The 26,645-nt window shown below is 36.5% G+C and overlaps 1 protein-coding gene across 1 annotated transcript in view; it reads left to right on the top strand.

The window, feature by feature from the left end:
• Positions 1-26,645, top strand: part of LOC133208240 (teneurin-2-like) — a gene marked incomplete at its 3' end in the record, with an annotated part of 370,909 nt that overhangs the window by 271,099 nt on the left and 73,165 nt on the right. The window contains exon 4 of the mRNA XM_061345967.1: positions 19,658-19,741. Coding sequence (XP_061201951.1) covers positions 19,658-19,741 — 84 coding nt within the window. The remainder of the gene's footprint in view (positions 1-19,657; positions 19,742-26,645) is intronic.

Below are 26,645 nucleotides of genomic sequence, written 5' to 3'. Positions count from 1 at the left end.
ATAAAGGCAAAGTGATCTCCAGCCTTTAGAATAAAGCCAAAGAAGCCTCTCACCATAGATATGATTGCTTCAATTGTATTTGTCTATCCAAGTAGATAATTCTGAAGATATGTAATACAATGCAAAAGAGCAGAAGTTAAAAATGAAAAAAATTAAAAATCACACTTGTGTGGTACCAGCTGTACAAGAATAGTTTTAAGTTCATATTTTACAGATGTCTACTTACTGATTTTTAAAGCTTACAGTTTGTAATAAGCTTTGCATGCAGTTTCAGTGAGGTGTCACATGGTTCAGTTACCTGTCACACTGTACTTATTACAAATTGAAATTTTTTATCTTTCTTTATATTTTTTGTATTTGTACTGGCACTGTAGCCTTTAAAAATGTTCTCAGCAGTGCTCAGGTACTTGATGGGTGCCAGTTAGGCTTTGAAGCAGTATTTTTGTATGTACTGAATAAGCCTAATTTGTCACCAGGTCTTATAAAGAGTCTGTTGTATTTATTCCATTAAAAAATCTTTCAGGATATTTACAAGGGAAATTTAAATCACCTTTACTGGGTTTGGCAGCATGGGGTTTTTTTTGTTTGTTTGTTTTTTAAATCTGTTCCCTATGGAAGTGTTTACATTAAACTCTTACTCTGGATTTTAAAGTCTGACAGTTGCTGGTAATTATATCAATCTATGTGCAAGCTTGTAAATCCAGTCCCTACACTAGCATTCTTCTGCAATACTTAACACTATCTGAATGTGATGGTAATTTCTGTGTGATTTTCCCCTTAATTATTTTTTTTAGTTAGTCTTGTTTATAATCATTAATAAGGGCTCTGAAGTATCAGTGGCAAGAGCAGACTTTTGAGCAGATTAAACTAGTATTTTATCATATGCATTCATGCAGCTGCTTAAGCCATACTGTGGAATTTTCTTTTCTTGGCCTATTGTTCTTTCTTACATGGTTTAAAGTTTTTCCCCAGCCATGCCAACAGCACTGCATAAAGCCATAAATATTTTCCATAATGTTTTGATTAGTACATGAAAGTAGACAATCTGTAAAGGTCCCTTCCAACCCAACCCATTCTAAGAGTAGTTATAATCACATATTAGCTAGGGTTGGAAATGACTTCAAGATAATCTAGTTCTAACCCCCTGCTGTGAGCAGGGACACTTCATACTGGACCGTGCTGCTGTCTGATAAGTGGTTCTTTCAGTTGTCAGTCCTCATCTCATTTCTGTTAGCAAAACATGAAGGACTTCAGGAAACTGCAAGGCAAGGAAAAGGATTTCACTCTCCTGAGACAGGCTTACTCCCTTATTTTTTGGTGTCAGCATTCAGAAATGCTTACACTCCTAGCAAGAATCAACTGCATGAAAAAAGAGCACTGCTTTTTATTTTAATCCCAGATTATAATATCCTAAATGGGATACAATTCACAGAGGTACAGGAATGACCACAGAGTTGAATAGACTTCTGCAAATCTTGTTACTTTTTCATGATTGACAGATGTTCAGTGGTGAAGTAACTTGTCATGCCTACTGAATTTGAGAATCACTGTGTCTTTTGGAAGAGCTCAAATGTCATTGTAAGGAAATAAACAGGAAGATGTACTACAGAGAAGCAATATCAAATGAAAATTGGCTAAGAGGATATAAATGTAATTAGTGAAACACATTTTCATGACTAGTAAAATTAGCACCCATTTATACGTGTTATACACTTGAACCCTTGTTGACACCTGAGGCTGGGAAAATATATCTGCTAATCAAAACATGTAATTATATCCTATGAAGCTGAAGTAAAGTACTGAATCCTTGCTCTTCATGGTGTTAATGATTTGGGAAACTCATTTACCTGATCACCTCAGTTTGTCCTTTCTTGCTGTATTTCTGTTCCCAAAATAGTAAGGTCAGGGACATGCAAAAGCAATTAAACATTAGATCTATGGAAGAGCGAACATTGCATAGACTGGTAGATAGTATTGATATCATTAAAGAAGGTTCTCTTAATAGTGGGGGGGGGAAAAGCCTCTGGTTGTAAAATAAACAAAGCAAGAAAAAATAAGTGTTAACTTGCTGGAGAAGTAAAATTCCTACAAACCTTTAGTGTATCTGAGGAGTTGGGAACTTGTAATTTTGTATTGCCATGAAGCAGCTGTCTTCACAGTCCAAATCTACATTTCATTGAAGATGATGATTGTATGATAAGAAAATCATAAAGGAGAAGAAAGTACAAATGGTTGGTTATGTAGGGGTTTGGGCCTGAGCAAAATTACTGTGGAAAAATCGGATGTAAAAAGTGCTTACTATGTTAACAGAGTAATTTCTTTTGTTTTACAGCTGAATTGTAAAGTATCATTATGGAGAGGTGAGAAATGAATAATCCTCATGTAGAAAACTGATTTTTATTTTTTTTTTTAGTCTGCAGATAGTAAAGTACGTTACTGTCAGTGAAAGTTACACTGCTATAGCTATCAATACAGTTCTCACATCTTTTGATTTGTGTTTGTAGTTAGCACAGATTAGAATTCAGGGTGCGGGGACAACAGAGGGTAGTAGATATAATTGTTTGATGATGAAAATTAAAACCAGCAATTAACTGATTCACAATAACACTAAAATCTTTATCTTCAGTTCTTGCAGTTCAACAAAATCTTCAGGCTAGTTAAATTATAAAGGTGATTTTAAAAAGGAGAAATGCTTCTGCTGTAGGACAGATGTTATCCATCTTGATTATGCAGCTCTGGAAGGTATGTCTGAATAGCCAGTGCTGAGTATTGTTTTTAATCACCCTGGGTTTATATATCTAGCAGTCTTAGATGAACTGAACAAAAAGAAAACAAGTAGCATTGCTTATAACAATGCTACTTTACCATTCCTCATTTGCATCATTTTTAGACTGACATTCAATGAGAACATATTCTTTCATTTTCTGAAAGCCAAAGTAGTAAAAATTTGGAACTGAATAAACATAGTATACATAGTGTTTTAACCACAAGGTCCTGTGAAGAACCTTGTAGCATGAAAATGCATTAACTAGTACAGACACATTATTTAGCTTTAAGGTGATTCTTCACTGGAAATGAGCAGAAAATTTACTATTTTTAATATTTGAAGGTAAATTAATTCAGTATATCACAGTTCATTTAATATAATCTTCCTTCTTACCCTACTTTCATGTAAGTGGGACTTCAGGAATATATATGTATTGTATTTGCTATATGCAATGTAGCTGCTGTCCTAGATTTTCCTCTTAGATCCATTAATCTCATTTTTAGGTGAAGACTTGGCGAATGTCATAGATTTTCTAGGGAAATCCAGAAATAAAGTCCTCAAAATTATATTGAAAAACTTCCTGTGCATTCCTTCAAATAAAATTGGGCAGTCTAAATAAATAGAACTAACGCAGTAATATATAATACTGCATTGAATCTGTATTTATACATAGTCTAGCATGTGAATGTTCTGTTACTTACTACAGTTACAGTACATAAAATAGTAGTAAGTGTTCTCCCAGTATATGCTCTCTAAGATGGGATGTATTTCACATCCCAAGTGTAAGTTGCCAAAATTACTTAAAAAGGCAGTGTGTTACTTCAATATCAAGAAGGCTCCACTTCTCCATTTAAAGAGTCAGTAGATATGATTTTTGGGTATGAATTTAAAATTTTGTGGCCATTTGTATGTTTCTTACCTCAAAACACTGATGTGTTGTGGAGTCTGTACACCTGTGCAATGAGGGGACTTTCTTGGATGCTCAGAATGCAGGAGCAAAGCAACAGGGATTTGGTGAAGTCAGTGGAAGCGGCTCTAGAATTTTCTAACACAGTGGATGGAGATGTAGGCTCAGTGGCAGGCCTCGAGTTCTCTTTGTAGTGAATCATTGCCTGGGCTGAGCAACTCATAGCTCAACACAGCCCAAGGGTTGTTCATGTTTGGTGACATTTAAATGCAACATTTTTTCCTTGCGGCATCAATTTACATTACTCAGTCATGCAAGGACATTTTTCTTTTTAGCAAGGATTTTTTTTATGCTCTATTCTACAGGTTAAATGAACAGTGTCCAAAGCACAGGTTTGATGCACATAATTCCGCTCCTAGCTTGTGCTTAATGAAGCAGTTTTGCAACTAATGCTCTTGATTTCCTCACAGATTTAGGGAGTGGTAGGTCTTTTGGATGCTGGCCAGAGGAAGGCCATTCTGTGGAGTTCACTCCTTCAAGTTAGGTAGACAAGATCTCCTTGTGAACACAGCTCTTGAGCGCTTATTTCTCTCTGCTGACTGTAGAGAATAGGGAGTTTGGCTTCACTGTCAAGAACTTAGGCATGGGCTAAGTGTCTAAGCTAGGTAAACAAAATCCTACGAATAATTATTTTTAATGCATGCTGGGGATGTTGGCCAGTAAACAACAGCTTAAAAGGGTTTTGTCAATGTTAGCTTGAGAAAGGAAAGGTCATAAAGATAAACTTCGATGGATTTGTTTTTCAAAAGGCTGCTTTCAGCTCTGACATCGCTTACTTGCACCTTTCAGAAGTAATATGTTCCACCTTGTAGCTGTACCTTTTGTGAAGTACTGTTATTACAGGGTGTGATTATCTAGGGTCTCTCATTACTGAAAAACAGAATTTGATATGTGTGAAATAGTTGCAAATGCTTGTGATGAAATAATAAAACTGAGTAATTCTAAAAAAGGCAAGACAAAGAAGGCCTTTCAGTTGTTAAAGACTAGTTGAAATGTCTCTGTGCCATTGTTTGCTTCAACAAGGAATGTATGTATTGTGTCATGCTGTGCTGCTTTGTACAATTCTCATGTACAGAAGTGAATTAAAGCATTTGCAACTTGCTCTATAAAGCAGAGGTTCTGCTTTGTAATAGTTGCCAAACTCTCTTCGCTCTCTACTTCACAGAGTGCTGGTTTTACACCTCTAAGTTCCTCTGTGTTGGAACATGGTCAGCAGCTTTATGGACTTTATGAATGAAAAACACTGCATAGACTAAAGGTTTGGTTTTAAATCCTATATTCTAATATATGCCTTTGCTCCCAAATGATTGAATACCTTTATTGCATCATACAGTAGCCCAACTCATTGTACAGTTCATGGGCCATGAGTGACTGGTAAAATATTTGCCATCCCAATTTAATGACTGCTCAGTCCCTAGCTAGCCACCTCAGAGGGACTGTGGTAAAAGACATTTGGAGGATTGCTGCTGGGCTGAGGGACAGTGCTGCTGAGAAAACAGGTTTCTAATGACCTGTTCACTCAAGTTGCTTTTCTTGCCTGTGTTCTTGCCTGTGTTATTCTGTCGCCATGTAGTGTTCTAGGAAGTCTGGAATACGCTTCCATTACCTTTCTATTGTCTTTCCTTGCAAAACTGTGTAGGAATCAGTGGTTAAGTAACATCTCTCTTTGGAAGAGTCCTGTCACTGCATCTTTGCATTCTGCTTTCTTGACAGTTATATAAAAACTTCTGTCATGCTGTGCACACAAATCCCTTGTTCTTTTTAGTGCACCATATCTATTTAGAGCACCAGGGGAACTACTGTGTCATCTTCTCTTATTTGGGAGATACTACATACACTGAAAGTGGAAAATTATTTTTAAAGCAACTGTATTTTCTTAAGCAACTTCCTTTTTTAAGATGAGGAAATGTGTCAATGGCTGGTACTGAAAAGAAATTCTGAAAAAAAAAAAGGTCATGTGGAAGTCCTTTTTTTATGTTGTTAAATTTATCTCTTGGCATGTTTTTACATTAGGCAGTGAACTAGAAGTTCTATGTAGTATTTTATACATAAAGTGTGCTTTCTATCCTAATATGTTCTTTGTATCTACTGAACGTTGGTGATCAGTATTTGTACCCAGCACAAGAAGAAGATAGAAGCTAGGGTGTTGTGCCAGGAGTGTCAAGGAGAGGAAATATGGGCAACCCTCTCCCCTGCTCCATTGTGAATGGAGGCTTCGTGTTTGGATGGTATCTAATCCTTCATCTAGTAAGGCTGTGTGAGGTATTAAGTTTATTTACCCTGGAGGAAAAAGGGGCTCAGCTACACTTAATTACAGTCTGAAAGTATTTCTTCAAGACAGTCCTCTCTGATTCTTAGTCCTTGAAGCTTTTGAGTTGGTTTGTTGTTTTTTTTTCCTAAATCTAACAGAATTTTACCCAATTACATTGCATGCATATTCTCACCTACTTAGTTGTCTTTCAGATACGCTGACTCTTACTTCACCTTTTGCTGTAGGTTTTTCAGTTTACTATTCCTTTATATGCCAGCGTGGACTGTGCAAGGAGCAGGCAGAAGCTCTTTTTCATGTACTTTCTTTTTCAGCAGTTTTTCACCAGGACAGCTTTCTGTGAACATGAGGTACAGTTTTTTGGATGAACACCTAAATTAATTTGGTGTATATGGAGAGTGAGAAAGGAGAACAAGGAACAGAACCTGACTTTGAAGGAGTCTCTGAACTTTGTGTCAGTCGCTGTGTTGGCTGAAGTATTAAACTTTTGCACTTGGAAACAAACAAGCAAATCCTGTGGTTCACATTCAGTCCTGGAAACAGAGTTGAAAGGGGCTTGGTGGCTCATCTCCACAAACTAACTTGGATGCCTGTGCTGAGCTGTGTGCTGTTTCTAATATACCTTACTTCTGGAGTAGGATTTTCATCTTAGAGTGCTTAAATTCCTTGTGCAGTGGACAGACAAAAGTCAGGTGAATGAAAAGTTGTTTAGGGTCACTGTACTGAGCAAGAACTTGCTCAAGAACTAAACAAATGTGGGACTTGCATTTCTGTGTGATCTGTTTTTTTCACTTGTCCTCCATTTAAGGGTGCTATCCCTTAGATATTTCCCTGACCTATTCTTGGAAGCATTTAGTTAACACTGTCTTTACAAATTTCTTGGCAATGTGTTTCATTTGTTAATAACCTGGTTAGAAGAGCATTCAGTGTCAATGTCTTGCTCAAATTTGTCATTATTTCTCCTACTGTTAGTGTGAATGTAGAGTAATTGATCACTAATACAACTTTTTTTCTAACCTACAGTTAGCTTCTTCAGGCTAAGAAACTCTCTTGCAAGTCTCATTTTATAAACACTTTAATGTTCAAGTCATTTTCTTCTGTACTTTCTAAATTATCTTCATCATTAAACTTCAAATTTGATAACACATTCTTCACCCTAAGCCTTCTTACTTGTGGTGTGTTATGTGCAAACTTTTACTAATACACCCAACAGTATTTTCCTTGCAGTGTTACTCTGTGGTCAGTTTGTGGTTTTACATTTACACCTTTATCTGTTTCTGCGTAGATGTCAGGCTAATCACTTCACTTTACATATTAATTTTATTTATCTCAGACCATTTATTCTGTTTGTGGTATAATAAAGTTGTAAATCCTGAAATCCTGATTTTATTCTGTGGAGTATTATGCATGTTATAATGGCGTATTGTTGAGAGGGAGAAGGGCTATAGCTTGGAAGTATCACAAAATGCTTCTCGTGTTCTGTCATTCTTTTTAGGTATCCAGAATGGCAACTCTATGACACACAATACTGAGTTAGATATAGAACATATCATGGTTGCTTTAATGAGTCTCACACTGATATCAAGGTCTCAGTGAGTCATGAGGGTAAAAGGGGAAATCTTTTCATTTTAATTGACTACCCAAATTTACATGAAAGTAGCAGTCACTTGATCACTGGAATGACTTCCTGACAGTCACATTTTTTGTTCCCACTGGCATAGCTTTGCCTCTGCATTAGTTTCAAATACTTGAACTTCATCTGTCTGTTCAGTGCCTACTCAAGCTACTGGAGAGGTAAAAGTTCTTTTGCTGGAATACTGGACCTTATTGCTTTCTCCATACTCTGCCTTGTATACCTAAGATCTAATTGGCCTTTTTCCTTATCCTCCTAGGCAGACTAGCAACCATTTACCACTAGTTTCTGCAGATTTGACTGTCCTTTGGTTTGGGGACAAGCAGGGATATCAAGCCAGAGTAACATTGCCTGCCCTCAGTTTTCTCACTTATGAAAGTGTAACAGTACCTCCTCTAAGGGAATGGTTTGAATCTTAAGTGAACAGATTCATAAGAATGGTTAATTTGATAGAAATAGGTTCTCTGGTTTCGATGAGCTATTCCTCATGCAAACTTTAGAGACAAAAAAAAAGCAACACAAAACCCACACAAACACCCCCACCAAGACCTCTTCTGGCTTATACAACTTAGCTTTTATTTACATCCTGCTATCCGAGCCCTCAGAGCTGTAGCAGCAGATTGCAGAATTGAAGTAGCGTTCTGATCACATTTTTTAACTGATTTCCTCTGCCACCCAAGCTCCAGCTCATACAGGTATCCTAAAAATAGGAATTCAAGCCACAGAGATGAATTTTTTATTTTTCTATGCTCTCAGAAAGCTATGACTGTAGTTATATTTCGGTACCGCTTGAGCTACAGTAAGAAATGCAGCAGCGCTGTTTGTCCAACATCACTGTTAACTTTTGAAGTATTCTTATCAGAAATATAACTGTATGTTTATTTAATCTGTTTTAGGTCTCTGTAATCTTTCCAGTCTTGTCCCTTACCAGTAGATACGGGGGAATAGGTTTTCTTCTGGGTTAATGAAGTCTAATTGTGTTTCTCCTGATAACTTACCAACTTTGCCTGTTCCTATAAATTGTTCTGATATGGACACTGATAAGATAATGAATTTGAAGCACATCCACAATCATATTTTCTAAATAAGTATGTCAGACAAAGACTGTTAGAACAATGAAAAGAAGAAAGAGATAATTTTGGCTTAGTATTGAAAACAAGACACGTTGAAAATAGACCTGTGAATCTGCAAAAACTAATATAAAAAAAAAGTGGCCTAAGGATTTTTATCTGTAACATGTCAGATATGATAAAGCCAATGCTGAATTTCTGCAAAAACTAATGAATGGGAACCATTTAGAGCAGACAGTACCCTCAGTGATAGCGAACAAGACAGTTCCATGGAATAATCAGTACATGAATTCATGTCCTTCTGTCTTTAGCAGACATTTAGCAGCTTATTCAAGTGGAAAACCACTTTTGTATACACGCATACACAAAATAAGGCTACTGCTAACCTAATGAATGAGAGAAAAGCATTTAGAAACAGCTGGTTCTTCTCCAAAAAGCTGAAAAACATAAAACTTGTTATTTACATGTTCTTGGTATTTTTGGTGGTGCTATTATTTCAATGCCCTTAATGTTCTACACATTCTGCAAGTCAGTGTAACCAAATACTAAGTTTCTGTGGTACTGACAAGGGTTGGTCCTGTTTGATTACTCTTTCCGTAAGGTCAGCCACCATCATTTTGCCCTCAGACATTTACAGTTGCGCGAATGATGTTATGGACTCTGAATATTGTCTGCATTATGTTCAGATACACACATTCTTAATGCAGTTATGTGATACAATGAAGTGCATCATTTACTAGGGGAAACAGATTCCTTTTGAAATAGCAAAAAGCCCCTGCTCACCTTTTACAGTATTTTTATTCGAGCTAGTTGAGGATATAGGGTAGAAATAAAACTGAAATTCTCTCATCTGCTTTGTCTTCCTTTATCTGGGACCTTAAGAATCATAATACAAAAATAGCTGCACTTAGAGGGCATTGGGGAGTGTTGCTGAATGAAACAGTCCTTTGTTTTTGTGACACACCAAACTGAAATTGGAAGTACACAATCTACAGTGTTATGAAGCAATGTCAGGCCAGCTATCCTCAAGCTGCTTATTGATGTGTTTGCATGCTGTGATCCATCTCTGACTTTCCCCTGCATGCTTACTCTCGCCACTAGCTTTGTTTCTAACCTTCTCTTCTGTTAGGATTGGCAATAAGACTTTTTTTAAGGTAGCTTGATGTCTCCTGTTCAAATCCTAATGATTTTTCTCTTAGTTTTGAGACTATGTATTGCTTTTGTTCCTGTTTGTGTGGCATGAACAATAATGGACACTTAAAGACAGTTAACAATTTAAATGTTGTCAAAAGTTCATATAGGGTCTGTTTTCAAATGCCAGCCTGTTTCATATGCTATTTTCTGTTAACCTCAACTTGTCCAGGAAATATTCAGCACTTCTTTAAGTTCAAGTCGCTATATCACTTTTCTCTTCCTTTTTAATGAAGACTGAAAGTTTCTTCTTTCTGTTCCTTTTAAAATAGAAGGATTTGGTGTAGAATTCATACTGGATCTGCCTTTCAAACTCCCTTATTCATCCCACAACAAACCGTATATACGATCAAATGCACTCATTTAGATCAGCTGAAATATTTGGAGCTAAGCTGTCTGTGTACTCTCTTATGCTAATGGCATTTCCATGATAACAAGTGTAGAGGGGGTGGACATCAGATTTATCAGACTTTTCCCACTCATGATTTATCATGATAAGTGAACATTTTTTGGGGTAATTCACTGAATATCACAACTAATGCTAAAAGGCAAGTTAGGGATAATCCCAGTTTTAGCCTTTGTGATATACCACATACAGCATTTATACAGAGTTAAGATGCCATGAAGTTCCTTATTGCTAGGGTTTATAATAAAATACTTCAGTATGTGCTGATCTTTTGCTCTATGCAGAAATAGTGATGTAGACTGACATAATTCTGAGCGTGTGTAGTAGAGGCCAAAATTTTGTCTGGCATGTTTTGGGGAAGGTTTGGGCACTCTGTGTAATAGCACTGTCTTCTGCTGTGGTTTAGATGGCTTTTATCTAGCCACTAGAGACTATTTCAGGATGAACTGACAACCTGCACTGTATCTTTTTACTCAATCATTTCTATGTGCAGAATGGCAGTAGTATTTTCAGAATAGCACTTATGATAAGGAAAAAGTAGGCATAAATGGGCTCCTGAGAATTTATTGGTATTCCTAGTTCTGTTGATCAGGAGACTTGCCAATACAGTGACTCAACTGCCTGTTTTGTGAACAGGTAGAGCCTTTTCTAGCTAGAGTATTTCTCCTCCTCAGAGATAAAAATAAGAGTTGGTGACTTAAGGGTAGAATGAACAGGAGCTAAGACAGCTTGTCATTGCTGAATCTTGTCCTGACAGCTGCCTTAGCATTTGATAAACTGTGATTGACAAAATACTTGAAAACTGCAGTTTAAAGCTGAATTTGTGGAGCATGCAAAAGTAGACAGGATAAAGTAAGAAGAGTCTTAAGAGCACACAGAGCTGTCATCATGCACATAACTCTCTCTAAATTTGAGAAGAAGAAAGCTGTAGGGAAACCTAGATTGTCCTAATGTAATTATCAAGATCATTACTGTAATTGAGCCTTCATTTGAAGCTAGGTCATTATGCAATATTTTGTACTTGTTTGTTATGCAAAATCTAATGCTGTAACTTCATTCAGTAGTAGAGAAGGGGAAAAACCTAAAATTCAGCTCCAGTTCACAGTGAATGTTTGGAGTCCATACATAAAGTTTTAAGTTTTATGGTTCATTTTAATAATTAAAAAAAAATAATGACAAAAGTGGACATCATTTCAGTGACTTGACAGGTCTGGTTTGAAAACAATTGGAAATTTCCACTTATTGCAAACTAAGCTCAGAATTCTCTAAAAAGGAAACCCTTCTAATGCATCTTCTGTAGGATTAAAGACACCTAGAGGGCTTTTTTCATAGGTGGGTTTTCTTTTCTATTTCAAATCAATCTCTCTTTGATTGTCTACATAAAATGTTATGTGTTGTCCCACAAGGTTATTACACTGAAGTACATCACTTCTCTATAAATACTGGGATGATTTTCAGAGTATTTCAATATAAATTTAATTGCAAAACTGAGCTATACGAAACACTGCTAGTATTGCCAACTGCAGAATGCTGTGGCAGTAAGCAGAGAGCACAGTAGTCTCTTTTCCTGTGTTGTTTGTAGTCATTAGACTGCACTAGCAGTTGTTACATTTGTTCGTGTTCGTTCTATTTCACATTTGCATTTCAATTCCTGTGAAGGAAAGATAAAATAGAGGTAAACAAATTATGCTTATTTGCTCTTTAGTTAAGTTCCTATTAGACTTATGACTTTGAGACAGAGAACAATGGGGAAAAAATGCCAAGGTAGTCTTTACAGAGCACCGTATGTCCATTCAGCCTCCAGCAGACTTCAAAAGGACATATCCCTGAGGTTTTAATGAAAATATAAATCAATGGGGAATAAATAAAAATACACTTAAAATGAAGAGGAAACTAGGTCATTCACCACATGACTCAGTATTTGTAGCTTAGGTAGAATATATTGCAGTGTTTTTCACATAAATATCCTCCTGGTACATGTAGGATGTATTGTATATGTCTATTTGCCCTAAAATGTTATCCCTTTTGAATCATTGTGTCTAATGCTCTCTCTCTAACAGTGCACAGCATGAACTTGTAATATGTTTATGTGTGCCTGCCTTGTCCAGGCCATTCTTCTGGTTCTTCTATGAACTGTTTGGTTTGTGGAAACTGGGCAGAGCCTAGAATCTATCTGTCAGGAAAGAGATGAATAGAATTATTACTATTCTATGTTGTATGCAAAGGGAAGCAGATACTATGATGTGTAAGGTAAATGTACAGTATATGAGAGCTGAATGTGTGGTGGTTTTTGTGCTTCTTCTGCACTTGTGCCATTCATAGGACAAAGATAATTTTAGTGTTTGGGGTTTTTTTGTTTGAAATGAGCTGGGAAAACAAATCCAGAAGGAGGTGCTAATCTTCTGTCTGCCAAATGTTATCCAGGGTGGTGGAGACAAAGCAGTGCAAAATTTCCTGAGGAGTCTTAAGATGCTGAATGGGTGGCAGAGAAAACAGCAGGGGAAACTGGTAATTGTTGAGGAAATACCATGAACCCTGGATTGTCTGCTGTTATTCAGGAAAGTTACATTAGTGCTAGAGTGGACAATCCTGTGATTGCATAAGGCAGTAATGCAACCACCTTCATACAGAAAAAAACCCTAGCTGAAAGTTTCTGTAAAGAACAAAACACAAAATATTATTGCTGCCATTCAATAAGGGTGTGCAGTGTCCATACCTTGAACAATATGTTGAGTTCTTATTCTTCCATTTAAAGAATTCTGTAATAGGACTGCAAAAGGTAAGAGCCAGTGAGATGGGTTACCCAACGTAACAAGACATAGCTTCCTTGTGAATAGTGACTTAATATTATTTACTGTAAAAAAAAAAAAAAAAGGCAACCAAAACAAACCCCAAAACCCAAACAGCAACTAGTGACATGACTTGAGTCTGCACAGTGGTGATAACATAGAAAACGTGAATGATTGTTCGTTGCTTTTTCCCCATATAGGAAATCTACAACATCAAATCAGTAATAGCAGATCCAAAATGAACAAAAATCTACTTCATAGAATCATACAACCTTGGAGTGGTTTGGGTTGGAAAGGACCTTAAAGCTCACCTAGTTCCTGCTCCCTTCTGTAGGCAGGGACATGTTCCATTAGAGCAAGCTGCTACAAGCCCCATCCAACCTGGCCTTGAACACTGCCAGGGATGGGGCAGCCACAGCTTCTGTGGGCACCCTGTGCCAGCGCCTCAGCACCCTCACAGGGAAGAACTTCTTCCTTATATCTAAATCTGCTCTCTTTCAGTTTAAAGCCGTTGCCTCTTGCCATATCCCTACTTCATACAACATTCAGGGAAGTTGTTGGGCTGCTTGTCCCTGGACTTTCTAATTACTAACAATTTACACTGATTCAAAACCAGATGAGAAATTAATGGAAGAAAAATCCAACAAGGAGTGTTGAATAAAAGTTTTAGGAAGTCTGAGAGACGAACTCCTGGAGTTTTAGAGGCTATTCTGAAGGGTTCTCTTCATGTGTTTACTCTAGTTTTATATTTTCCTTAGGCTAGAGATGTGATAAAAGATCTGACTTGCTACAGGTTATAGTTACATTCTTTGTCAGAGCAAAGCGAGAATGATTTTGTTTTGAAGCTATAGGTGATCTCATTATAGAGGCTGAAGAGAGAGTTGGTAAAATCTGAGATTGAAATCTTGTCCTTTGTAATTTTTTCCCCAACAAATAACACGGTAAGACAGTAAGTTTGTCTGCTTGTCTGTGAATTGTGTGTCAGTTCTTAATTCTTCAAAACTGTTTACAGGCATAGCTGCCAAATTAGATTTTGCCAACTGCATTACTTGAAAACTGTAATTTTGTTTCGGATTTTTTTTCCCCCACTAATTCAACTTGCCATAGAAAGAAAAGAGATGAGTAAGTAAGTGAAAGTAAGTCTAAAGGTGGTTGAGGCTCATCAATTGCTTAACTTGCCATAACAATTTAAAAGCAAAGAATAATTTTTAACAGTGAAGAACTTAGCTGTATAATAGGAAGTCAGCTGCTGAAGTTATTACTTTAAGAGCTTCTTTTGTTTTGTAAGGTATTATTATTACTAGAACATTGGTTTTGGCCATTGATCTCCCTAGGAACACAACTGCATGTTTTTCTTTTAGTGTTTCTTTGTATTTTTAGGGGCTTCATTTTAAGTGAGCAATGAACTGCGCTGTTAGAAGCATGTTGTAGGGCCTATGAATATTCAGGTCATTGAAAGAATGCCCAGTATGTCAGTAGGACTAACATGGTAGCCATTTGGTCTTTCATACCTTTTTTGTCCATATGTCTTGGCTTTACATTGTTCTTTTGACAGATTAAACCATGTTTTAGTTGTTTCCTACTTCTGTTTGTTTTGGAGAAGGGGCAGGGTGACAACACCCAACATGTGGTTACAAGAATTTAGTGCTATTAGAATTGCATGGAAAAGCTTCTTTCCATTATTTTATGAATCCCTCAGTGTTTATTTCACAGCTGTCACAGTGCTCCATTCTGCTGACATTTGATAAATTAAAACAAGATCAGTCTTATCAAGAACAGCTAACTCTGGTTTATTCCCTTGCTTACAAAAGAAGCAGCAAAATAGTATGGGGAGATAATTTTTAGTATGTGGCAGATAATTTTTAGTGCAGTATTTTGGTTGGCTTATTCTTTCTTTCCACCTCCAAGCTGAAGAAGTACAGGATATCAGTATCCTGCAATAAAGAGAAGAATTCTTTTTAGAATTAAAATTATTTTTAGCCTCCTCTAAGCAGTTTCTATTTACAACATCTTGTGTGCTGCCAAGTGACAACAGCAGTGGGTGCTTTAATCAAAGTGTTGATTGGTTGTAGTACAATGCATATAGTCTCCTCTAAATTCCAGCTTTGTGCTTGACCACTTTTGTTGTATAACTTGGTTCATGTGAATTTTGTAACCATATTTCTGTAAGGATCCAGGATTTAGTGATTTTTTAAGTGTAGTTTGTTTGGTTTTTTTTCCAAATAGGTAGGGTTGAAAAAGTTACACTTTCAGCAGGAGCTGTTTAGTTTGTACTTCAACAATTTAAATTGTCCCACTAACTTAATAAGTCAGATGCTGGTCTTTCCAGAAATTAATTTTTTGATCAAAAACAGAGAGGCCAAACTAATGAAGTGTTTTTTGACAGAAAGACTTGAATGGAAGAGGTATTAAAGAAAGAGCAATAAACCTTAGAGTATCTGTAGTTGCCATTTGAGATTGAAGCATTTCTTAGTTTATAATAAATTATTCCCATGAGGATTGTGTCTTATGGTTTTATAAATTATGGAGATATTGACCCATAGCTGAATCATTGACCTGTATTGGTATACTAACCCTTTCCTGAGAGCATGAAGTAATAGTTGTTACATTGACCCTTACTTTAAAAGCAAAGCAGAACAAAACTGAAACAAAACAGTGTGGAAAAGAGCAAAAATGTTATGAAGTTTCACTTTGAGTTTTTATTTTCATACAAGTCAGTAACCATGTTGAACTAAGAGGCAATTATGAACACTTTAGATGTAAGAGCTTGACTGTTCGGGGGCATTTGAGAAGACTCATCCAAGTTGCCAGGTATTTAGTAGCATGATCTTAAAGTGGTATTGTGAAATTGACTGAAATTCCTATATAGACATCCGTTAAACTTAAGAGGGCCTATATTTAATTCTTTTTGGAAATAAGACACATAGGGACCATATAATTTGACTTAAATAAATCCATTTGAAATTCAATTTCCATTCACTGTGAGTTCTTAAGTGTAGACAGAGCTCTGCACAAAGAAACAGACACATCTATGCACTTTGCTAAGTGCTGGTGTGATGCATGTCCCTGTGATTGCTACAGTACTAGTACATCCTAATGCTTTAATTGGTTCAGAGGAAATGAAAATGTAAAATTAAGGTATTTGTCATTTGAAGTCCTGGACTGATGTCTCTGATGTAGCTAATTGCCTAGTTGATTCTCTATAAAAGACATGGACAATGTGCTTGGAAAATCCAGTTCCTGGTGCAGTAGATCTGTTGCTGGTCATTTTTGGTAATGTTTAGAGTGTCATAAATAGAAATGTGATTAAAAAATTTCTCTTCCTCCCATTTTGTAACATTACCTCTGGTCAACTGTGGAGAGAGAAAATGATGTATTTCCTGTTGAGCTCACTGAACTATAATATTCTTTGAAACCTACTTGAACTAAGAGCATTTTCTTTTGTGGTGTTTGTCATTCTTGCATGAGTATTTGGGATGTGCACATTTAAATGTGTACTTTCAAAAATAAAACATGTCTTGTAGATATTTTTTATTGGAGAATGCTTCTGCTTGAGAGATGCAGCATACAGTTCAGGTGAAGCTGTTTCAGTTTAATTGGCTTGGTGAATGTGCTTCAGAGAAAAGAAAAATGAATACGACTTTTGTAAAAGATCAAAAAAACAGTGGGTATAAAATGTGCGATAGAGCATAATGGAGTAAAACGGCAGAGTAATTCTCTCAAGACAGTATAGGAAAAGAAAAATTGTGTATTCCTGTTATTACAGAACAGTTCATATTCCCATATTTTCCTGCATGATTTTATTACTGACTTTTTTCTAATTTCTTCATAAACCATTGTTTGCAGATAGGTTAAGAGTACCATGTTTGTTATGTCTGTCCAGTATTCTTGGTCCAAAATGTTAGGGTAAAATGTAATGAAAATGCAAAACCAAGAAAGGTTATTTGAGTAAAATGTAGAGCTTTGACCTGCACAGTTCTGTGAGTGGTGTGTCAGTTCTTACGGGGTTTGTCCTATTCCTCAAGGAACATAATCAGTGATAAATGATAGTAATAAATGTTGAGCAAATAACAATGAAAATGTACCAAGGTATTAACAGAGGAGCAGCCCCTGCTCACTGGAAGTGTTCAATAGAAAGGAAATCAGACACAGTTGAGACAAGCCTCAGCCATGTGGGTATGACAGAAATGGTGTGAGAGTTCATTACTGGGTGGTTTTGTGTGAATATTGGGAGGGAGGGGAAGCAGCTGGAGAAATTCAGGGCATTTATTTGTAAGACATTTTTTAATACTTCTGAAGTGCTAGTTTATAAAAAATAAACCATCCGTTTATTGTTTATTACCAGTTAAAGTTGGGGTTTACCACTTTGATAAGAGGGTGCAGAGGTGCCTCCTATTTGCTGGTTACACAGCATAGTGATAGGGAATGAAAATGGGGGGAGTACTTACAACCTTGCCTTGTTGGACAGCAAGAAGACGTTGCATATGTCTCGCACCAGGCCTTGTGGGAGACTGCTGGGCTGTGAGGGAACTTAGATAAATGTTAAAACATAATGGAATAGCAGAAGCAGTGTCAGTCTCTGAAGAGGCTGCTGTGAGAAAGGAAAAGGAGTTTGCTGAATAATGTGCAGAAGACAAGCAGCTAATCTGGGTATTGTGTGCCTCACAGGAGAGTGGCTTAAAATTGCAGTATTTGTTTTCTCCATTTTCAAAATCAGCTGCTAGTATTTATGCTATTATTTAAAATTAGCTGTATCAACGTTGATTTTTAAGTTAAACTGGGGCTTGATGCAGCAACCTGGAAGCTGCTACTCATTTATCTTTGAACGTAATATACCAAAAGCAGATTTTTTTCTCTCTGTTGGTTACTGTAGGAGTAAATGGACCTATGGACATTGTGGGGTTGTGTTTTAGAGGAATGTGTAAGAGGCAAGCATAGTAAATACACACAGGATTTACTTTTTCCAGATGTAAAGTGTGGTGTCTGATAAGGGCTAAAATTAGCTTAATGATCTAAAGATTTACTTACAAAAAGTTTTTTTTCCTAATTTTTGGCAAGGCCAAAGATTGTAGGTCATAGTCTATTCTTCACTGTAAGATAATTGCAAAATCCATTACTGTCCCTTGGAGATGGTTTTTTATAAAAGGCTGTACTAAATCTGAATAAAAGCCTAATAAGTAAATTAGTTAGAAAAATAGTCCTCTTGAGGATGTTTGATTCTGAGTGTAGCTGCTAGAGATAACCCTAAATGCAATTAGGTTTAACTCCCTGTGAGTGTCAAAGGAAGGTAATACCCATGGAGACTTCCCTTTAGATGACACTATTCTGAAAGTGTCTCAACATTTAAATTATTCTTTCCTTTGGGCATTGGTAACAAACTTTAATTCGTGGAGAAACATAGTTTGGAAACTTAGGTTTTAGCCATCAGGTTTAGAGGATTCACATCAAAAAGAGGGATGTCTCAGCTTCCTTTGGGAACAGTTTGTTGTCCTCATCCATACCCTTTGTAATTGCAAGAATCAAATATCCCAAGGTGGACACAGGTAAAAAAGAGATGACAGCAGATTCAGTAATGCACACTTAAAGCTTAATGTGACAAAATGTCATATAGATGAGCTGTTGGTGGATTAATTCTGGTTTTTCCTCTTCAAAGAGAAATGAAAGCCAAACTTCTACTAAAAGAAAAATATGAAAATTAGAGGCAGTAAAGATGTCAAACGTTTGCATGTTATAGGGTGTGATATAACAAAAACTATAAAATTGCAAACTACTAAAATGGTTTCATTCAATTGTGAGTAGCACAGAAGAATAACACTGTATTGAGGAATTTGGTCCCATTTTTGCATAAAAAAGGACAAGATTAAAACAAAAACCCTTAATGAAATTTGTTGTCCTGAAGCTGGAGAGATTTTATAAGACAAAAAAGAAAAAAATGGCATTCTTGCAACAGTGCAGCTTCACTGTTCGTGTTGAGATGTGGCAGACTGAGCCTGATTATGTTGATGGTCAATGTAAAACTCATCAGCTGCTGCGATAAACATATAAAAATCTATATATTACAGCTGAAAGTGTCAATTTTCCAAATGTATTTTAAGAGTCTGGTTTAGATGATAAAAGTTACCCTTTAAAAGAGTGCAATAATACCTACTTGGCTATAGGACTAATAAATAATACACTCAAAATAAGCTAGTGTGATCTTAAATACCTACTGTTCAGCACATGTAGAAATTCAGGTTAAATTCTAATGCATGTATTATAGCCAGTTTTTTATGTACTCTGTCCTTTTTGTCGTTAATGATACTGACAGTGAGTATATGTACCTCCTGCAAAGCAAGATTTCATCAGTACTACTGCTGCTCAATATGCCTTTTTGTATGCCATTGATAACAACTTTAAAGTATTCTTGTTCTCCAGATAATATTGAATAATATTTCTTTTATTATTCAGGAATGTTTTGGGTGGGAGGAGGTGAAACATTCTATTGAGTGTGTGTCACCAAAGGTGAATAGAATGTAAAAGGATGAGAAGAGCCATCTCTAAACTGTATTTGTTTTATTTCATTTAGATTTTCACACACACCTTTCTGAGAAATTGAAAGACAGACAGACAAGCTGGCAGCAGCTGGCTGAGACAAAGAACTCTCTAATACGTAAGGTTTTTATCTTGCTTAAACTGTGTTCCTTGTAAATGTAGAACCTAGTTTAGAATTTGTGGGGTTTGCAACAATTAATCTAGTTCTGTTTATGTTCTGCTTATTATGTATTTGGGGATTTTGTTTGTGTGTTTCCTCCTGGGTGTTTATATTCTGTTGAATAAACCTGATCTCTCTTTACTACTTATTTCTATTGCATTGTTGAGTTACCTTCCTGATTTGGTTGAACTCAGGGTGGGGCTTTTGGTTTTTGTTGGGAGTGTTCACCAAGTGGTGAAGCAGCTGATGGTGCTTCACAGGATGGGGCTCATTACATGAAAAGAAAGAGAGCTAGGACTTGAGGAGTCTGAGTACACACAGGCACAAATGTAAAACTGATACATGTATCTAGCAGTATTTTCACCAAAGAAATTGCACATTTTATCCCATGTGATGCTTGTGGTAGATGTTTCTTACATCTGAATTTCCAATGACAAATTTAGTGATAACTCTGTTCACCTGTAGTTTTGATTTTGGGTTGTGTGTTTTTTTTTCCTAAGTGTTTCAGATTCAGGCACTGACACTTGGTATGACACTGAAGGTTTGTTTCTTAGGGGCTGTGCAAAACAGTTGGGGAGGGGTGGGTGTATTTATTGTTTCTGTTTTGTAGGGAATCACCTAATTCATTGTTTTTACTCCCCTTTCCCTACCTTCCCCCACTACACCTTTTGTTTCACTAAGAGCAAGATGCCTTTGAGAGGATGAGGATGCTTGGAAAAAAAAAAGGGCAATATACTTTTTAGCAAAAGAAAAAACAAGCTGTAGTAATATAAATCCAGTGGCATCTTAAGGCATAATAGATATAAATAAGTTCTTTGAAAATTTTCTTTCAATATTGTGTATGGATACTGTGGGTACTGTTTGTAATAATTCTGTTTAAATCACAGTAGCAAGGAATTTAGATCACCTTGCAGCTTTCAGCTTTTACATCTTCTTCATGTGTCTTGAGTTCAAAATGTGGTTTTCCATTCATCAGATGTGTATGCTTACACTAACTGTATTAGTATGTGCCCTTCCCAGTTTATTAGGGGCTATTATTGTGAAATCTTTTGTCCTCAACACTCCAAATTTTGCCTTGTATTTGACAAGATGAGGTGAAAGATATATTCTTGTCTTTCATTATGTTCTTCCATTGCTACAATGACCTGGTACCTACATGAAAGATCCCTTTCCATTTGGGCTTCTCACTTAAGCATTTAAGCAAATGGTTTGCAAAATTATTCCTAACCAGGAATAATATTCTGCTTGTTTAATATTTAAATGAGACCTAAACCAATGTTTTCTTGTCACCCCCAATTTACTTTTCTGTTATACTTCTTTCCATAATTGCTTGATTGTTGCTGAAAAATAGTGAATGGCATTATGCTTTGAAAATCAAACAGTGTCTGAGCAAATACTAGGGCAGTTTCTTACATCAAATTCTGGAAAGTACTGAGATCTGTGACCATCTTATAGCTACTGCAGCCAAAGAATGCTTAGTGTGTTTTCAAACTGGAGATAAGGACCGTTTTATGTATTTCCATGCTTCTTAAAAGAATGGGAGTCAGAGCATATAGTAGGGAAATTAAATTTCAAACAAATTTGATTTATATATTGATTTTAACTTTTGGCATCGTATCATTCAGGGCTGTAGAAATTAAGACAAACATGAGAAGGTATTAATAACTACATAGCAACTCAAAAATACTTGACAATAGTATTAATTTTCACCTCTGACTTGACAATAACATATTTTAGAAAATTGAACTGTGACAGCATTAGAAAAACTTGGTACTTTTTGTGACTTTAATTAATCTAATTACTTGGACATATGAAATCTGATAGTAAAATAGTTCATTGCATGCTCTAAATGTGGTAAGGCAGGAACAGTGAGCTTATAGATCCAGGTGTGCTGACTGGCGTTGATGCCAGCCAAATCAACTATGGTGGTAGTTCAAGGGAATTGACCAAAACCAAGCTTTAACTGTGTTCCTTTTAAAAAGTGTCGCAGGATTCTTTGCGTCAGTCTGAATGCTGCCAAAACCAGACAGATGGCAGTAACCTTGGTTTAAAGCCTCAGATGGCTGTGAATGCATCCAAACACTGTTGCAAAGCTTTTGGCTCCCATGTTGTGTCAACAAAAGAGGACTCTTTTTATCCCCATAAGTGAAGCCCTCAGACTTTTCATTTTAAAGGTAACCAGTTATTGAGTGTGCTCATTTAGTGGGTGGATTGCTTTGTTGTGTTCTAATGAAATGTTAGGTTTCTTGATCTACTGAGCCTTTTATTTTGCTAAAGAGAAAGAATCTGCTGGTGCAGCCTAACAGGTAATGGGTAAAAGGACGTTAAGTGCTGAAGAGGGGTGTTATAATGGTCAGTGCTTCAGAAACACAGGTGGAAAGATTGCTGCCAGATCCTTGTTCAGACTCTGGAATGAAAACCGATAAAAGCATCCTGTAGGGAAAATATCTTCCCTTCCTTCTCTTTGGTGTAGACCTACCTAAATGTCACCTTTTCTGACTTCTCCCTTTCTGGGAGAATTCTTAATAGATTTAAAAAATCCCCAAACACACAAACAAAAAAATACTTCAAATCTATCTCATACTAAACACCAAGAAATTAAAAACAAAACCAACCAGAGAACGAAATCACCCTGGCTTTCTTTCTAAAGCCATAAAATAATGTAACTGAAGCTCAGAGACTTAACAGAAACAGAAAGCTTTTAAAGAATTCAGGTAGTGTAATGTTGAGCAATATATAAAAGAAGAAATCTGATAGCATGCAGTTTAGAGTATGACTTCAATAGGACACTGAGAGGCCTGCACTTCTCATTGAATAATAAAGATGAAAGGATCAGCTCCTCTTATAGTGTATGCGAACTACCTGACCACTAAGTGCAACGGAAGGCTTAGCATGGAGGGAGAAAGGATTGAGTCACATAATGAAGAAACATATTGCAGTGCACTAACAGTGGTTATCCAGGCAGCCTGTTTTGTACCATTTCCTAACTTTTGGTTCACTTTGCAACCACTGTCATGTGGTTAAAGCATCTTTGTTGTTTGTTTCAACATGATGATCTTGAGTAAATTGTAAACATACAAATCTGGACATTGTTGTGGAGTCCATAGTCTCTGAATTCATGTATGAGCCTGCCAATGCCAAAGGAGGTTTGAATGACTATAGTTACTAAGCTATGTATTTGATATGTTGTTGCAGAAAGCATACATCTCAAAGACCTATGGTAATCTGTGATGTGCAAGTAAATTCTTCAAGTAATTTGGGGACATTATCAATTGAACTGTGATATTATGAAGATGGGGATTATGCCTTTTCCAGGGAAGAAGATGGATTGAATTTTGTCCTGTGCTTAAGATGTTTAGATACAAAATGCAGCTGTTTGTGTGCATGGAGACTTGATTTAGGAGGATGATCTCTCCATGCTATTGCCACCGAAATCCAGGAAATAAGCTTTCTAACCAGAATGAGAGGATAGAAACCAATATGATTTTATTATGGTACCGGATGCATGGAGGATTGCTGCGCCTGTCATGCACACTGAGAAAAGACAGATCACAACTTACGTATCTTCATTATATACATATTCATTATAATTCCATGAAATTCCCACCCAATTCTCATTTCTCAGGCATATGGGAATTTGGGCAGATAAGGCCACTGTGCAGGTGCTGTGAATTTTAAGGAGTGGTGCCTAGGGGTCCTAGTGGTTGTCTGGGGAGAAATACCCCTACTCAGTTTACCCTGTTATGGAAATCCTTAGTTAAGGACATTGGAATGCTTGCTTAGTCTTTCCAGTTAACTACTTGTTCTTGTTTGGGCTAATTTACGATCCTAAAGGGCTCCCCAGTTTACTTTTTTTCTCCGGCCTATCAGAAAGATGAAGGCCCACATTGGTTTGAGAGAAGACATCTGGTTCTCTTATTGCTTGCCTTCCTTATCTTTATATCCACTACACACAGTCTCTATCTCTACAGCCTTTATGCACAGTAAAAATCTAGTTTAAGAATCCTTGTAGCCCAGTCTAAGTCTCTATATTCAGTGAAATACTATTTTAATTTGGTATCACTATGACATTAGAATCATCAATGAGAATGGGAGACTGATGTCCAGTAGCCTTCAGATATAAATAAGTTCTTTGAAAATTTTCTTTCAATATTGTGTATGGATACTGTGGGTACTGTTTGTAATAATTCTGTTTAAATCACAGTAGCAAGGAATTTAGATCACCTTGCAGCTTTCAGCATGGTTTGCCTTACTGAGGATTATGTGGGTTTACATTTCCGGGAAGGCTTTGGGTTTCCATTTTAATGGAAATCCTTTCAAAAATGCATGAGCAAAACCTGGTTTTGTCATGGGATTTTAGCAGTGATTTCTTTAAGTAACCAAGTCCAGGTTGTACCATTGCTCTTCATGCAACATACTGTTTTGATAAGAAACAATCAACCAGAGAATGTAAACTGCAAAGCCAAAAGTGTGCGATAAAATCAAATGAGAATGTAGGAAACTCTGAGGGGGAAGAAAAACTCTCTTGCATCTTGGGTTCTAGAAGAAAACAAGCTGACAGTTCTACCAGGTGCCTCTCCTAGGAGCAGACTTAACACTTGTTACAGGATTTGTCTTGAAAACACCGGTATTTGAACTAAAGGATTTGCAAATTTGCTTGAGAAACAAACCAGATTGTATGTTGAAAGACGGAGCTGCGAGCAAAATACTCGATCATGTCAGATTTATACAAACTGATCTCCTGTGTAACGCACCATGTCCTAGAAACTGGAAGCCATGAAAACAAGAGCTTATATTTTAAGGAGTTCTCTGACAGCTTATAAAAAATAGCTTTTTACATGAAGCTTCTACCTTAAAGAAGCTGATAAAATAGGTGGGAATTTTTAACACAAGCAGTGACAAGATAAACACCATCTGCTAGTGCTGACTTATTCCATAGTATTCTTATGCTGGGTGATTTTATTTCACTTTTTTTCAGAAATAGTTAATGGCACATCTGCTGTGCGGTTGAAGTGCATTTTCAGTGATTAAATGTGGACCTAAGTTTAGGGAAAACAACATTGAAACTTCTTTGGGAAAATGAAGGATGTATTAAACTAATAAAAGGGACTCACAAAATATATAGGTAAGTTGATGCCTTTTATTTTTTATTTTGATCCAATTTATTAGTCTTTTAAGCAAGCCCACTTCGTTAGCACATCTGTGGATCTGGGGCTGGGAAGACAGAGCAGGTTCAGGTGTCATGTGGGATCAGTATCAGACTTGAGGGAGCATGATGTACAGTGCCATCATTGCAACTGCACAACAAAATAGTGAGGTTTACCTCAAGATCCACTTGAATGCTGTACAATAAGAAATTCTACACACATGCAGGGTATTTATTCTTATTATAGAGTATGTCTTTATCCTGTGAAGCTCTGTGAAGCTATCTTTCCTCCCAAGCAAGGTTGTTAGACAAGGTGTAATCATCTGATGTCCCTGGGTTATTCAGACAAAGACATAATTTGTGGTGTTTTGTGATGTGGCATGTTTTCTTCCCTTTGGTAGATCTTGGTAGTCCTATTGGCTTGAAGACTCCTCTCCTGTGTCCCTACAAAGGAGTCTCTTCCTAAATTACCCCAGTAAGTTTTACCTTTTCCTTCTCAGTCAGCAATGAGAAATCTTTGTTGTGGGAATTCCTCTTTAGCACTTTATTGCAGAGGCATTAACATAATGATCTACTATACAAAATCCAAGCAATTAGGCTGTTAAACCTGTGTTTACTGTGCCAAATAATAAGTCCCTATGCTGTTATCAGTATAAGTAGATTTTAATAAATCCCAAAAACTAAATGGCTGGATCTCCATATGGATGAGTGGATGTTTAATTTTAAGATTTTGATAGAAATTAAAGCCATAGATAGAAAACTTAGAAAAAACCCTTTGGCTACTTTAGTAGGCTTAAGAACAGGATGGACTCCAGAGACATGAATTCAGACCTTGTCTAGAACTTTACAAATCCCAAGAAAAAACCTAAATTCAGTGACTTACTACCACCAAGGTCTGTTTAATGGAATCAAATCCTTGTCCTCCTGCTGTGGTCTCAAAAAGCATTTTGACAACTTATGCAGTAAAACTATATGTAGGAAATTATGCCTGGAAAAAACCATAATATTAACAATTTTAACAGGAATTGTTGCTTCTTTTGTTGTTGGGAGTCCTGAGCTACATAGTGAGTATAAATTAAGCATTGCTTTACCTCCTTATGAACAGTGGCTAAGGAAGTATTGATGGAAATATGTTTAAGCTAAACATCTGTACTTGCAGTTATTTTAATGCTTTCATTCAAACTTTATTATTTCAGTGATGAATGTGTAGAGAAGCACTGCCTGTGAAGTAATGGGCTACTAATGTTAATTATTCTGTTAGAAAGAGTAGTCTTGACTTAGTGGACTTTTGTCTTTACAGACTGCATAGTAATTAAGAATTGGAATGAGAATTCATGCGAGTTGCATGAAATGTGTACTGTGTACAGTAGATAGTGAGCAGTCGAAGGCATGCGGTGTTCGTTAGCAGTGATAAACAGATTTACATAAGTTAAATACTTCTATTACAAACCTTTTGACTTGACCTGATCTGTGTAAACATTAAATTTACGAATTATCAAAGCTCTTTGAAAGACAGCGTTATGTATGTGTATTATCATCTATGTTAATCTGAAACGTTTCTCAAGCTGCTGTGCATGAAGTTAGGGTGAAGAATCCCTTACTTATTCATACCCATATGTATACTGTGAAACTTGAATAAGAAAGGAGACAAAAAAAATGTGATGTTTTAAAAAATAAATTACATACATATTTTTTTATACAAGTGCCATAATTCCT

The sequence above is a fragment of the Neopsephotus bourkii genome, unplaced genomic scaffold, assembly GCF_033783945.1.
Source record: "Neopsephotus bourkii isolate Nb327-2 ecotype Australia unplaced genomic scaffold, CSIRO-AGI_Nbou_v1 NB_246, whole genome shotgun sequence".
NCBI lineage: Eukaryota > Metazoa > Chordata > Aves > Psittaciformes > Psittacidae > Neopsephotus > Neopsephotus bourkii.
This window is presented reverse-complemented; position numbering and strand designations above follow the sequence as displayed.